At 39.9% G+C, this 14,367-nt stretch overlaps 1 protein-coding gene across 1 annotated transcript in view; it reads right to left on the reverse strand.

The window, feature by feature from the left end:
* Positions 1 to 1,311: 1,311 nt before the first annotated feature.
* LOC124720442 (serine/threonine-protein phosphatase 6 regulatory ankyrin repeat subunit C-like) overlaps positions 1,312 to 14,367 on the reverse strand; it is an 80,943-nt gene continuing 67,887 nt past the window's right edge. Inside the window, exon 6 of the mRNA XM_047245794.1 lies at positions 1,312 to 1,885. Within this exon, the coding sequence (XP_047101750.1) occupies positions 1,387 to 1,885 (499 nt within the window). The 3' untranslated portion in view covers positions 1,312 to 1,386. The remainder of the gene's footprint in view (positions 1,886 to 14,367) is intronic.

Consider the following 14,367-nt stretch of genomic DNA (forward strand, 5'->3'; position numbering starts at 1 on the left):
CACCTACTGCCAGGTACTCCATATCAGCGACCTCAGTAGTCATGAGACATCGTGAGAGAGCAGAAAGGGGCGGTCTGCGGAACTCACCGAAGGTGGTCGGGTGATTGGGTGTCACTTGTGTCACTGCTAAACATCTCTAGGTCCACTGTTTCCGATGTGATAGCGAAGTAGAAACGTGAAGGGACACGTGCAGCACAAAAGTGTACAGCCTGAACTCGTCTGTTGACTCGCAGAGACCGCTAACAGTTGAAGAGGGCCCTAATGTGTAATACGGTGGCATCTACCCAGACCATCACACAGGAATTCCCAATTGGAACTTCTATGATAGGAGGAAGGTGAGAAAACTTGGATTTCATGGTGGAGTGGCTGCTCACAAGCCACACATCACACCGGTAAATGCCAAACGATGCCTGGCTTGGTGTAAGGAGCCTAAACATTGGACAATTGAACAGTGGAAAAACGTTGTGTGGAGTGACGAATCACGGTACACAATGTGGCGATCCAATGCATTGTGTGGGTATGTTGAATGGCTCATAAACGTTATCTACCAGCATGTGTAGTGCCAACAATTCGGAGGCGATGGTGTTATGATGTGGTCGTGTTATTCATGGTGAGGGCTTGCACCCCTTGTTGTTTTGCGTGGCACTATCACAGCACAGGCCTACATTGATGTTTTAAGCATCTTCTTACTTCCCATAGTTGAAGAGCAATTCGGGGATGGCGACTGCATCTTTGGACACGATCGAGCACCTGTTCATAATGCACGGCCTGTGGTGGAGTGGTTACACGACAGTAACATCCCTGTGATTGACTGGCCTGAATCCTATAGAACACGTTTGGGATGTTTTGGAACCCCAACTTCGTGTCAGGCCTCACCGACCGACGTCGATACTTCTCCTGAGTGCAGCACTCGGTGAATAATGGGCTCCCACTCCCCAAGAAATCTTAGAGCACCTGATTGAGTGGTAGTTGTCATTAAGGCTAAGAGTGGGCCAACACAATATTGAATTCCAGCATTACTGATGGAGGGCACCACGAACTTGTAAGTCATTTTCGGGCAGGTGTGCAGATACTTTTGATCATGTAGTGTATATTGTTCACTGTATAAAGTCTCAAACAGAGGCCTGGTGTGTATTGGTAACAAAGGGAATACTTTTCAGTTGTTACTGAGTTTTGTAAAAGTTGCTTGAAAAACTTTTTTGAGAGTTTTCTCAAAAGAAAAGCTATATTAGATTATGGATGTCTCCCATTGTCACATTTACGGAAGTGTTACTAGAGAAGTTATATAAGAACATTTGAATGAAGACTTCATTGCTTTCTTGTAATTTTTATTTCAAAAATAATGAAGAGTCATACAGTTAAGCTTTGTTTTTTATACACCAGAAATCAGTAGGACGGAAAGCTTGATGTTAGCAACTCTACCAGTTGCTGGTGTTTGTTCTGCCTGGCGAGATGTCGGGGGACGGCCCCGCTGTCGTCCCTTGCCCACCTGTCGGCTCCTGCCTCCAGCAGTGCAGCCGCCGCCTCTTCTTTGCCATAGGATGCGGCCCTGTGCAGCGGCGTCCACCCAACCCCATTCCTAGCATTGGGATCAGCAAAGAAGGCCACAAGCAGCTGCACCATGGCCTCACGTCCTCTGTATGCAGCCGAGTGCAGAGGTGTGTTCTTCTCGTTGTTCATGGCGGCCACGTCCACCCCAGCCTCCAGCAAACACATCGCTGCTCCTACGTGTCCCTCGGCCACTGCCCAGTGCAGAGCAGTGTTCCTGTCCTCATCCCTCACCCCCACATCTGCCCCCGCGGCGAGCAGTGCCTGCAGCTTCTCCACTGCTCCCTCCTTAGCTGCCTTGATCAGCCTCCTGCCTCTCTCCTCTTGGGAAAGTATCCTACACAGAGCATTAAGGTTCTTACAGTTTATAATGAACATATACACCAGATGACGAGAACTATTGTGCAAGTGAACTCTGAGCAGTTCTGACTAAGCATCTTCCAGCAATGAATTACAAATCACCATTCTGTGGTACAGAACACTCTGAAATCGGTGTCGTCTCATCAACATCTTCATCCACTTTCTAGTAAACGTTCCTATATTGTAACTAATTCGGCTGTTACACTTTGTCATAATTCATTCCAAACAGTGAGTTGCTTTGATGTCAGGATGTTATTATTAAACAGTTGATAGGCTCAACTGAAACATACCTTTAATAATGATAATACTAACTCTCTACAATATTTTCACGTGGCACCAAATAGAGTTAGTCGACTTACTCCTAAATTTTGCTACAAAATGTCACTGTATAGAGAAATTTATTGGTTTGCACGAAATCATTTAAGTCAAAATATACTCTAAGACACAAAAACGAGGCACCACGAAGGAATTATTCGAATGGGATAGAAATGGGTAATTGTGATGTACATGTATAGACAAATAAATTATTACAATTTCAAAAAACTGATTGATATACACAAGAGACAAAGCTCCACAAATTGAGCAAGTCAGTAACGTGTCAGTCCTTGTCTGCTCCTTATGCGAGCATTTATTCAGCTTGCTATTGAATGACAGAGTTGTTGAGTTACTCCAGAACGATATCTTGCAGATTTCAGTCCAAATGGCGCATAAGACCATCAATATTCCGAGTCATTTGAGGCCTCTGCCCATAATGCTCCAAACATTCTCAATGGTGGAGGGATCTGGCGGTCTTACCAGCCAAAGTAGGAATTGAAAACCATGAAGAGAAGCAGTAAAGACTCTCGTCGTGTGCAGGCGGGCATTATGTTACTGAGATGTGTAACCAGGACGACTTGATATGAAGGGCAGCAAAACAGGGCGTGGAATATCGTTGACGTACTGCTGTGCTGTAAGGGTGCAATGGACGAAAACAAAATTTATTTTTATTAATTTTTTTATTTATTGATTTATTTAACCTGGCAAGATTAGGGCCATCAGGCCCTCTCTTACATCTAACCAGGCATTCTACTTATTTTAGTGGGCATGTTAAACTACATCTAGTACAAAATGTGAAATAAACAATTAGATAGGTACACCTGGAAAAGTACATGCATATAGAGTTTATATTCATAGATCATAAGCACTGTTATAATTAGACATTATTGAAGAGACAGATTTTAGATAGGAGTGCTAGCAGCAGGGAGTATGAGGGAGACTCATGGTAAAGGGAGGAGAAGAATAGAGAGACATGATGAAACATAATTGAGGAAATATAAAGGAAAAGAAGATTGTTTGGCTAATATAGATGAAGAGGAAGGCATCTCAGGAGCAAGATAGGAGACGCTAGCTTTGCTATTTGACAGATGAGAGAATTGGCCTTGTACATTAATTTTGTGGAGAACGTTATGAGGATGATAGTAGGAAATGCTTCAACTTCTTCTTAAAAGCAGCAGGAGATTGAATTTTGTGCAAGGTAAGGGGCAGTTTGTTCCATGGGCGGACAGCGGCAACTGAGAAGGAGTTTGCAAAAGTTTTTGTTTTGTGAGTGGGCACAGTTAGGATTCCAAGTAAGAGTGACCTCGTGTTTCGATTATGATGGCATGACAGGTTTTTAATCTCTGAAGCAAGGTACTGGGGTGCTTGCGCGACGAGGAGTCGGTGAAGTAGGCATAGAGTGTGGTAGTCACGCAATTTGTCCGGCCGCAGCCACCCTAGCTCGGAGTATGAAGCACTAACATGATCATATCGGCGTATGTTGCAGGTGTAACGCACACAGGCATTCATGGTTAGTTCCAGCCGTCTTTTGTTTTCACTACTCATGCCTTGTTGAATCACATCACAATAGTGGAGGTTCGGTAGAACGAGTGCTTGCACGAGCTGGCGTTTCAAGTCCTGTGGAAATATGTTCCGAAACTTTTTGAGAGCATAGAGACAAGCAGACGTCTTTCGGCACACTGCAACTGTATTCTCCACCCAGTTGAGATGCTCATCCAAAGCTACACCCAAGTTCTTAACTGTTTTCTGATATGGTATTGGAGTACTGTCGAGCAGAATAGGAGGTAGCCGTTCGCGGAAATCTTAACTTATTAATTTCTGACGGGCTATTAAGAATACTTGCGTCTTTTTTGCATTTAGTTTAAGCTCCAGGCTTTTCGCCCATGTCACTACTGAAGACAGATCATCATTCATCTGAGCGATTGCAGTGTTTACCTCTTCAGGTCTGACACTTAGGTAGAGCTGGAGGCCATCGGCATAGAAATGATATTTACAAGAGGACAGAACCGACGAAATATCGTTGACATATAAAGAAAACAAAAGTGGTCCTAAGACTGATCCTTGTGGCACTCTCGAGGAAACAGGTTCCCAGGAAGATTTTTCATTTACGCAGACAACACATTGCTGTCTGTCCTTTAAGTAGCTTTCAAACCATCTCACTGCACTATCAGAGAAATTAAGCCGTTGCATTTTTCTGAGCAATATGTCAAAGTTAACAGGGTCAAAAGCTTTGCTGAAGCCCAGTAGCGTCAATATTGTTGCCTTTCGATTGTCGATGGCATATTTCAGGTCATCAGTTACTTTAATTAGAGCAGTGTTTGTGCTGTGATGTTTACGGAAACCGGATTGAAATTTGTCATATAGGCTGAATTCATGCAAGTGTTCAGTGATTTGGTCATGAACAATATATTCAAGTGCTTTGGAAACAGCAGGCAGTATGCTAATTGGTCGGTAATCACTAGGCAGTTGCGGGTTTTCGATCTTAGGGATGGGTCGAATTATGCTTTTTTTCCATGTAGTGAGGTATATTCCGTTCACGAGGGAAAAATTAAATATGTCAGTTAAGACAGGTACTAAGATATCGGCAACATTCTTAATCATGGTTATACCGATACTGTCGTTGCCTATTGCATCAGAAGAGATTCTCATTATTGGGTACTGTTAGGAGAAAAATGGCACATCAGACCATCACTGCCAGCCAGGAGGCCATATGGTGGGCAACAGTCGTTCTGGTATCATACCACTGGCCAGAGAATCTGCATACACGTCTTTGTTTATATTTCAGTAAGATAATGCCCAACCACATTCCATGACAGTTTCTACTGCTTGTCTTCGTGCTTGTCAAACGCTACCTTGGTCAGAATGGTCTCTCCCTGGTTGAGAACATTTGGAGCATTATGGACATGGTCCTGTAACCACACTCAGACACCCCTCCCCCACAAACACACTTTTAACTACGTTCTTGTGGCTGTCATGAGTATGAGTGCAGCAGCTATAACTGTACACTCTCAGAGTAAACTAATAATTCATGCTCTTGTGTACATTACCACGAGACATATTCCTGTAAGCCAACTTTGCCTTCCTGAACATATTGGGAACATCTCACTGTTGAAGTAAATACTGAGAAATGATGGCTTGTCATTGCAATCTTACAACCTCGCTACAATCAGCGTAACATACGATACCTACATTATAATGTCACTAAGTTTGTGTTACATGTGATTAGGAGTAAAATGCAGTAAATTCTTTATAAACCAAAGGGTGTTAATTAAAAGTTCCTTTTCTTATTCTTCCATGGGAGATGCTGTGAATATTACATGTACTTGGAGATGCTAATACCACTGTTACAATGAAAAGTGAACCTGTAGAAACAAATGGAACGACTATAAGCTTATAGAGTTCATATACTCAAAATGGATCTTAGTGTTCTCAAAATTTATAAGAAACACTTCCTAATTTTCCCTATGGATTGGTGAAATAGTAATGTTGATTTGAAATGAATGTGTAGAAGTCAAGATTTTGACTACTGTAGCACATTTATAGGGGTGGGTCTGATGGAATTCATGGAGCTTTGCCTGCCTCCAGTGTGCACCAGTTTGACATGGAATACTAATAGTGGCAATAGTACATTTAAAACACATAGAAGACTAAGTGACACCTACTGGTTCAACACATCCTAAAAATTTGTATCAAACCCTCAATTGTAGAATAAGTGACTTTGGTATGGAGTAGCCAAGGTGGTTCATGTAGAGACATCTGTATCTGTATCTGACAGCAATGCTGTTGTAATGGCAATCATCTGCAAACTGGATCCATGACACTGTAAGACAGCATGTCTCATTAGTTTTGTAATTCGTAATTAATTGCTTCACAACAATTTACTCATTTAACTTCTACAAACTGTTCAAAGACCTTTAGTTCTTGTGTTTCATTTTCATTTGTTAGTCTGTGAGAATTGTCTTTCAGTAAATTTTTTTCACTTATAACAGTAGATGTGACTGTCCTGAAGGACTGAGTGTCCATTTATGATGGATTGTCCATTTATATGGATAAAAATTTAATAAGTTTTAAATTAATGTTCCATTCTTTCATCATAATTTGATTGTAACATACATTCATCAAATTGAGTAATTCACCTGAAACAGGTACAGGTTTAACAGACTGATTTAGAGTTATAAATATTTTATCTTTCATTTTCATTTCAAGTAATGGATTATTGAATTGAGTTGGATATAAAGTTGCCAGTTCACCAACATTACATCTTTTTACCTATGTTTTAAAATCAGTAGGTATCAAATCACAATCTATATTAGCCCCCAAAATAATAATTATCTTAATTTTTACATCATTTTCAAATGTATATTGCATCACCCATTCTAAATGAAATTCCAGACTATATTTGTCAGACATTTTTTTCTGAAGATTACTTAACTGACTAATTATGCTGATAAATCTGCCTTTGTGAAGTAATCAGAAAAAAAGGCTTTCTACTTCTTTTTTGTAAAGTAATTGGTTAGACTGGTTTTATTAAGCTGAGTAATCCTTTCATTAAAATGTGTTGTGGTGAGATAGTTACACAGCTGTGTTAGAATATTTGTGTATTCAGGTTTTGTAACAAGACTGGTTAAGTCATTTTCAAAATATTCTTTTGTTACTGCAACATAACAAGTAAAAGGATCTTTTGAATCTACTAATCTTTTATCTTTAAAATTACTGTATCCTTTAGTTACCTCAAAAATAGTGCATAATTCCTTATGAAATTGCTTACATAAACTTTCTACTTCTGGATAAATTTTTCCTTCTAGTTCAGTTTTTATGTTTCCTAGATTTATTTTTCCAATATTTGTAGCACCTTCAGACTGCACTAGCTTATTTCCAAAAATGTCCATTCATTAAATTTAAAATATCAGTTTTAAAATAAATAAACATAGATGATTACAAGTAAATTCGTTTTAATTCTGTTTTCTTTCAGTGTTATAAGTCATTTCTTCCCAAATAATTTACTAGTTCTTTCGCTATATTACCACCAAATTTATGCTAAACAAAATTGATATTTCTGATTTATAATAACAAGTACACTGGGTACCAACATGATCAGATGTATCTAAATTAACTATTCCACATTTAGTAATTTTTGAATTAGTAGATAATTCTTCAGTGGTGAATATACCACGAAATATTTCATACTTCATTCCTTAGCAAGATTTTCTATATTAAATTGACTGAATGGGGTTTCGACAGAAATCGATTACAGTTTTGCAATTTTTTTCTCTTTTCTCATTCCAGCACCAGATTTCTTTTCAGTTGCCCTGTTATGTCTTTTTTGTTCTTCAAATTCTTTGTCAGTTTTCTTTTTATTTGCTACTACATTGCAATGGCTGCAGCACCACAGCTAGTGAACTAATAGTTGCTAGATATGGTAATGCAGCCGATAGTAATGATGAAAATCCTCCTTCATGTTTTCTTAGTCCAGAACCTTCTTTCTTTATCAAAATATATTCAACAATATTTTACACAATGGTCATACCTAATGCAATAAGTAATTTTCCTCCAATTTTTTTATTTCTCTTTTTTTTAGGATCCATAATATTTGATTTTTCATTGTTTAGTTTAATTTTAATTGATTTTGGTTTAGTCTTGCAACTAGGTACCGATTTGTAATCAATATTGAAGTTATTGATTGGAATACTCTCTTTGAAATTCTGAAAGTGGCAGCGGTAAAATACAGGGAGCATAAGGATAGTTACAATTTGTACAGAAACCAGATGGCAGTTATAAGAGTCAAGGGGCATGAAATGGAAGCAGTGGTTGGGAAGGGAGTGAGACAGGGTTGTAGCCTCTCCCCAATGTTATTCAATCTGTATATTGAGCAAGCAGTAAAGGAAACAAAAGAAAAATTTGGAGTAGGAATTAAAATCCACGGAGAAAAAATAAAAATTTTGAGGTTTCCCGATGACATTGTAATTCTCTCAGAGATAGCAAAGGACCTAGCAGAGCAGCTGAACGGAATGGACATGGTCTTGAAAGGAGGATATAAGGTGAACATAAACAAAAGCAAAACGTGGATAATGGAATGTAGTCGAATTAAGTTTGTGGAAAGAAGTGCGAGATGGGCGCTGTTGCAAACACATTTCACCAAAAAGCATTAAGCGTTTAGACACGGCGACAAAACTTCTCAAAGGCTAAAGACCCATTCACACCGCTGTGCACAGAGTTAGGGGTTGTCTTGTCACCGGCCACTGTTTTCCGTAGCCCTCGCCACTAAGCGAGAGGCTGCCTGTGGTTATAAGCACATTTCCAGGATCGATATATTCAATGTTGAGTGATAAGACAGAACTATTGACAGATCGGTTTGCAAATACTGCCCTACATACTACGTAGTAGCAATCCTATATTTGACGTTCACAGAAATGCACTGGGTACCAGATACGCTTCCCTAACTAAGTATATTACTGCGAAATTGAAGATTCTATCATCGCAAATGTCCCGCAGACGTGTTTGTCCCATATTGGGCAATGACTTCGAGAGAGTATGTAGATATATAAATCGCGCCGATGTGTGGTACAGCTTTGCAATGTCGACTGTTGAAACAAGACGAATGGCACGTTTAATAAGAGGAATGAAAAATGACAACTGTTGTGTTCGTGCTCATTCAAAAAAAATTGCGGAATTGTTTTAATATATACCAAGAATGTTAAACAGACTACGGTAGAATTTCGAGATGTAAGACGCTGCAGGAATAATACTAGCATGTTGCCAACCACGTGATCCGTTTGTCGAGGCGAACACAAAGCCCTGAGGAGTATAAGGTTTGCGCTTGTAGCCCAGTTATTTAAACACGATCGGACAGATATCCGCCATTTGCACGCTTTCATCACTGCTTCAGCTGTACGATTCTATGTGTGTCACATTTCGTTTGCGGGGTTTGACATATGTTTATTCTAGATTGTGTTGACAGTTGAACTCTATCCCCTGCCTCAGTTACAACTCCAGTTCTTTGCACAGTTGTATTTTATTGACAAAAGGTACACACCAAAATATTACGTTAATCTAAATTGATTATATTACTGCTTCTGGTCACTTCTTCAACTATTTTTCAACAAGCAAAATGGAACTTTGGCAACTAAATTTTGAATTTTAAACAGGTTTATGGTACGTTGCCATTATATCAGCAACTGTAAGACAGGTTGTAGTTAATACTTGGTAGTAAGTAGAAATCCTGCTTGGCAACTGAGACTGCTGAAATTGTTTTATTATCTATCCCCTTTATCTGCATAGCAATTCCATGAAGCATTACAAGCGCTATGGGTTTTTTTCATTTTGAGTGGAGTAGCATTCATGTCTCGTGTGATGTATTTAATTTTGTGATATGTTTGCTTAAGTTTGTAACGTTTCCCCATCAGTTCCGGCGTTGATGCAGACTTTGTTAACCAGATAATGTCGGACGTTGTTTCAAACAATGTACAGGGATTCAACCAGGTGACATCTTTGACAGCCACCATGTTACCATTGGCCACTGAAAAAAGAATGACCACGTTCTTCTGTCAAAATATCAGTGCCTGATGAAGACATCACATAACTGCATTTGCGTAAGTTATTTGAACATTATATGCAACAACAGAAACTAGAGTTTCACGGAGGAAACTGGCGTCTATTGGTAATGAATGGCGTATTTTTCAATTGCTATTGGGTTTTGTAGAGGTAGCTCAAGAAATATTTTGCAGTCTGTTTCCACTAGAAAGGTTACTTACATTAGTTTGCAGTAATCGCCTGTCATCACTGTCGGTGGTGTTACTAGAGCAGCTATATCTGCTATGAAATGATAGGTGCAAATGAATGACAATAGAATTAATATTTTTGTATTGCTTATATTAAATTGTCTCACTCTAGGGCTGTAGAACTGAAAGCTTCATGTTAGCAACTGTACCAGTCGCTGATGGTTGTTCTTCCTGGCATGCTGACGGGGGGTATTCCCCTCATCGTCCCTAGCCTCTGTATTGGCTCCAAACTCTAGCAGTACAGTTGCCACCTGTAAGTGGCCTTTATATGCCGCCCAGTGCAGCGGCGTCCACCCCCATAGGTTCTTGGCGTTGGCGTCAGCAGAGGACCTCACAAGCAGTCGCACCACAGCTGTGTGGCCAGCAGTTGCAGCTGAGTGCAGAGGTGTGTTCTGCCTGACATTCCTGGCAGCCACCTCAGCTCCACCCTCCAGCAGACACCTCGCAGCTTCCAGGTGTCCCTCCCACGCTGCTCAGTGCAGGGCAGTCCTCCTGTCCCCGTCCATCGCTCCCACGTCTGTCCCCACTGCTAGCAGTGCCCTCAGCTCTTTTATTTTTCCCTGCTGAGCTGCCTCGATGAGCCTCCTGCCTTTCTCCTCTCGAGAAAGGTTCCTGTACAGGTCATGGAGATCATTTTGCTTCAACATTACACACACACACACACACACACACACACACAATATGATGAAAAGTTGGAGATGTCAAACTGTGAGCTGTCAGAGACCCTCCAGTGATAAACTATACATCTACAAATCTTCCTTCTATAGTATAGAGCATTCAAAAATCAGTATATAAAGCAGACCTCATCCACTTTCCATTAAAAATTCCTACATTTCTTCTCACAACTAAATCGGCTATCACATTTTTTCATAATTAATTCCAAACTGTAATTTCGTTTGGTTTCAGGATTTTATTGCTAACTCCTGAAATTTACACATAAAACACCCAGCACCAGCCCTGTGTGTCCAGAAATCCATTCTCACACTAAAAAAGGAAGTACACGAAACTAGTCTTGCCTTTAGGTACTTAAAGATAATTTCCTCACAATGCAGCAATACATCATCACTAATTAAAGAAAATTAATTTTGTTCTAAATAACCAGTCCAAAATATTTAATTTATAACAATGGCTGTATGTCAGCTCTCCCTCCATCCATAAAAACACACTACATATGTCCTGCTACATGCAAATTAGCTCATGTTCAACCTCAAAAAGCATTCACCAAAGGAAGATTCATGCACATCTTGACAGTCATACATGCCAAATAGCACAGACAAGTTCACACCAGGGTAGGGACAGGAAAGTGCACATGTGCCCCACTCACCCCCCCCCTTTCCTCCTCTGGTTGCTGTGTACATCATCCCATCAGCAAAACATGTGGACTATGAGAGTAACTCAACATTTCATGGATCTCCATAACCCAGTCTTATCATCCTGAAATCACTGTATACCTCACTGCAATGAGCCTCATAGACAATATCAACATTCTGATATCACGAGTCATGTGTTACATCTGGTGAGAAGTAAAGTGAAGCAAATTATTTGTGAATCAAAGGCAATTAAGAACGAAGTCGTTTGCTCATTCTGCCAGGGATGTGTGTGTGGGGGGGGGGGGGGGGGGCGGGGGGGGGGGAGGATGTTACAGTTGATAAACCCAACATCTGCCAACCAAAGACTCAGTTTCTTTTACTATACGTTTCACATCTGAATAGAGATGACGATGTGATTAATTCACCTGGAAATGCGTTAGAACAAAGAAATTGATTATCAGCTCATACAGTTCACATACTCATAAAGGATATTCTCAGAATTATGTGAAACCCTTCTTGCTCCTTCTTATCAAATGGCGAGATACACAATGTGAATTTTGAAGAACTGTACAGTGGCGATGCCTGGAAGCACTTTTAACACCCACAGTCCTCGCCTGTGTGTGGCCTCAGTGGAGGTGATGAACCTTTGGCTGTTCTGGAATGTGCACCAGTTTACTTGTAGGCACAGTCTGACATGGTATGCTAACAAAGCAGTGACAGATGTCGAAGCCACGTGTGCTGAGCCTACAAATGTGGGTTAAACAATGAACTTTGGGATCGGACACTCTCATATGGAGCAACAAAGGTGATTCACACACAGACATCCATGGCTGTGCCTACCACCAGTGCTGTTCCAATTGTAGTCAGCTCCAAACTGGTTCTGATGAGTGACAATGGTAGACACTCTGTCATGCATGTTCTCTCACTACTATTGTGAACTTTCTTTGCGCAGAACTTGAATTAGCAGCTCATTGCCTCATCATCATTTCCATTGCAAGGACAGCATGCTCAGCTCGTGCTCTTGAATGATAAGTCTACGTTTCGTGTTCTGAGTCATTGGTATACGTATTTCTGTGCTTCTAACTGCCTGTAAAGAGGAGGTGTGAGTCTCTGAGGAGCTGTGGCATGACACGGCGTGCCACACTGTCTGATAAGTGGCATTCCTCCCACTGACAGCACCCGATATGATGAAACATTTGTGGACTGGGCGTCGAATAATCACATGTATGAATAAGAAGACATTCTCAAGTCCTGTGTTACAACACGTTTCAATTTCTCAGTTTTATCATCTCCATCATTTTGCTCATAAACTACACACATATCAACATCAATGACAAGAACAGCTTAGTCGAAATACTGCAGTTTTACCAACAATCAGCTTACAGATACTACTCAGCCACATTTGAAGTACTGTATGTGAAATTTATGAAACGTGGATGAAATTTGCGATTTAGTTAGAAGAACTATAAGGCAGTAACTAAAAAACTTGTACTTCACAGTTTTTAATCTCGTGGGACTGGTAAAAAACTTGTCTTCTCATTTTTCACTGTAACATTTTTTTCCTCTTTCTGTACTGGTGTAAGAAATTAGAGAAAGTTTCATTAGATCATAGCTGGCAGCACTAAGAGCCTAACGCCAAAATATCTTTCAATCATGATGTTTTCAACATGAGAAAACGTATCTTACATAAACAAAAAGTAATTGAAATTAACTAAATACACTGAAATGAAGTGATATCAGTCAAAACTGGTCAGATAAGATGAACCAGCAGTGTAAAGAAACTGTGGTAACAAATGAAAAATGGTGCCAGACTAGCACTAGAATCCTGATTTCCTATTTAGTGCCAGTACTTACGTTACCCATTTCTTTCATTCTTTCACACTGACAGATAATAATAAGAAGTCTTTTATTCCTGAAGCACGAGTGTCTTCTACTTTCCATTCCATTATTTAAGATTGACAGCTCCAATTTGGTTCAAGATTGTGTCTCAATTCGGTATGCACGTCACTTGCTCAGTAATTTTTTTGTCATTCAGCTCTGTACAGCGTTTAGTCTATTAAACATCATTGGCTTTATTGCAGGTGTGGACTTCATAAAATGCTGTGCAATTTCTCTCTGACAGTGATGGTATCAATAATTATGTTGATCAGAAAGTCTTTCCTATGGGGCTACAATGTCATGAAGAGACGTTTGGCTATAGAATTTTCTTTGTTGTGAAGTATTTTCTTGTCTTCTGTGATGTCTGGCACCATTGCTTGAGCTCCAATATATGCCTCAAGTACCAGGAGTATTTCTGTGTGTTGTAGTGTTGTGGTACTAAAGACAGACCTGAATGTGTTGCCACATCACACTAACCAACATACCATTACCTGTGTTCAATTAGAAAATGAGGTTGGTAGTGGAATGACTGCTGTTAAAAATATAATGACATATGCATTCATAAAGATTACCGTTTTTGCCTCATGAAAATTTCTTGTATCGTGGTCTTTCGTCGTCGCAAGCATTGCCTTAGATTTATACTCCAAGTTAACTGAAACCATGGCCCACAATCATGTTAAACTATTTCATGTTTAGGCCTCTAATAATCACGCCTAAGACTTGGGGTGAGATTTTTTGCAATCAATTTTAGGTCTTGTCTTTTGGACATATGTTGTTAAAATTTCTTTGGTTTTTCACAGATCTTGCTTCTTGTTGATCAGAAAACTGATTTCATGTGCATGTTCCTGACATATTGTTGTCATGATGGAAACATCTTGGCCACAGAGACTGATAAAATATTTTTTTTTCTGGCATGCTGTGGTACTAATTTGTGTATTGCATCACTGTTCATCTGATTTTGTGTTTTTCATACTCTAGACTACCAACGTATCCAAATTTAGAAATGTGGTTGCTGTGTCACAAGTTGCCCATATTTATGCAAAAGCTTGACTCAAATAGCGCTAGCGAAGCAGAGTGATCTGAGAAGGTACCTGGCCACTTTTCTGAGTCCTATGTTTGTGGACAAGAAACACACACTATCACACACACACTCTCACTCCCACACACTCTCTCACACA

This window comes from Schistocerca piceifrons, chromosome 11 (genome assembly GCF_021461385.2).
Source record: "Schistocerca piceifrons isolate TAMUIC-IGC-003096 chromosome 11, iqSchPice1.1, whole genome shotgun sequence".
NCBI classification, from domain to species: domain Eukaryota; kingdom Metazoa; phylum Arthropoda; class Insecta; order Orthoptera; family Acrididae; genus Schistocerca; species Schistocerca piceifrons.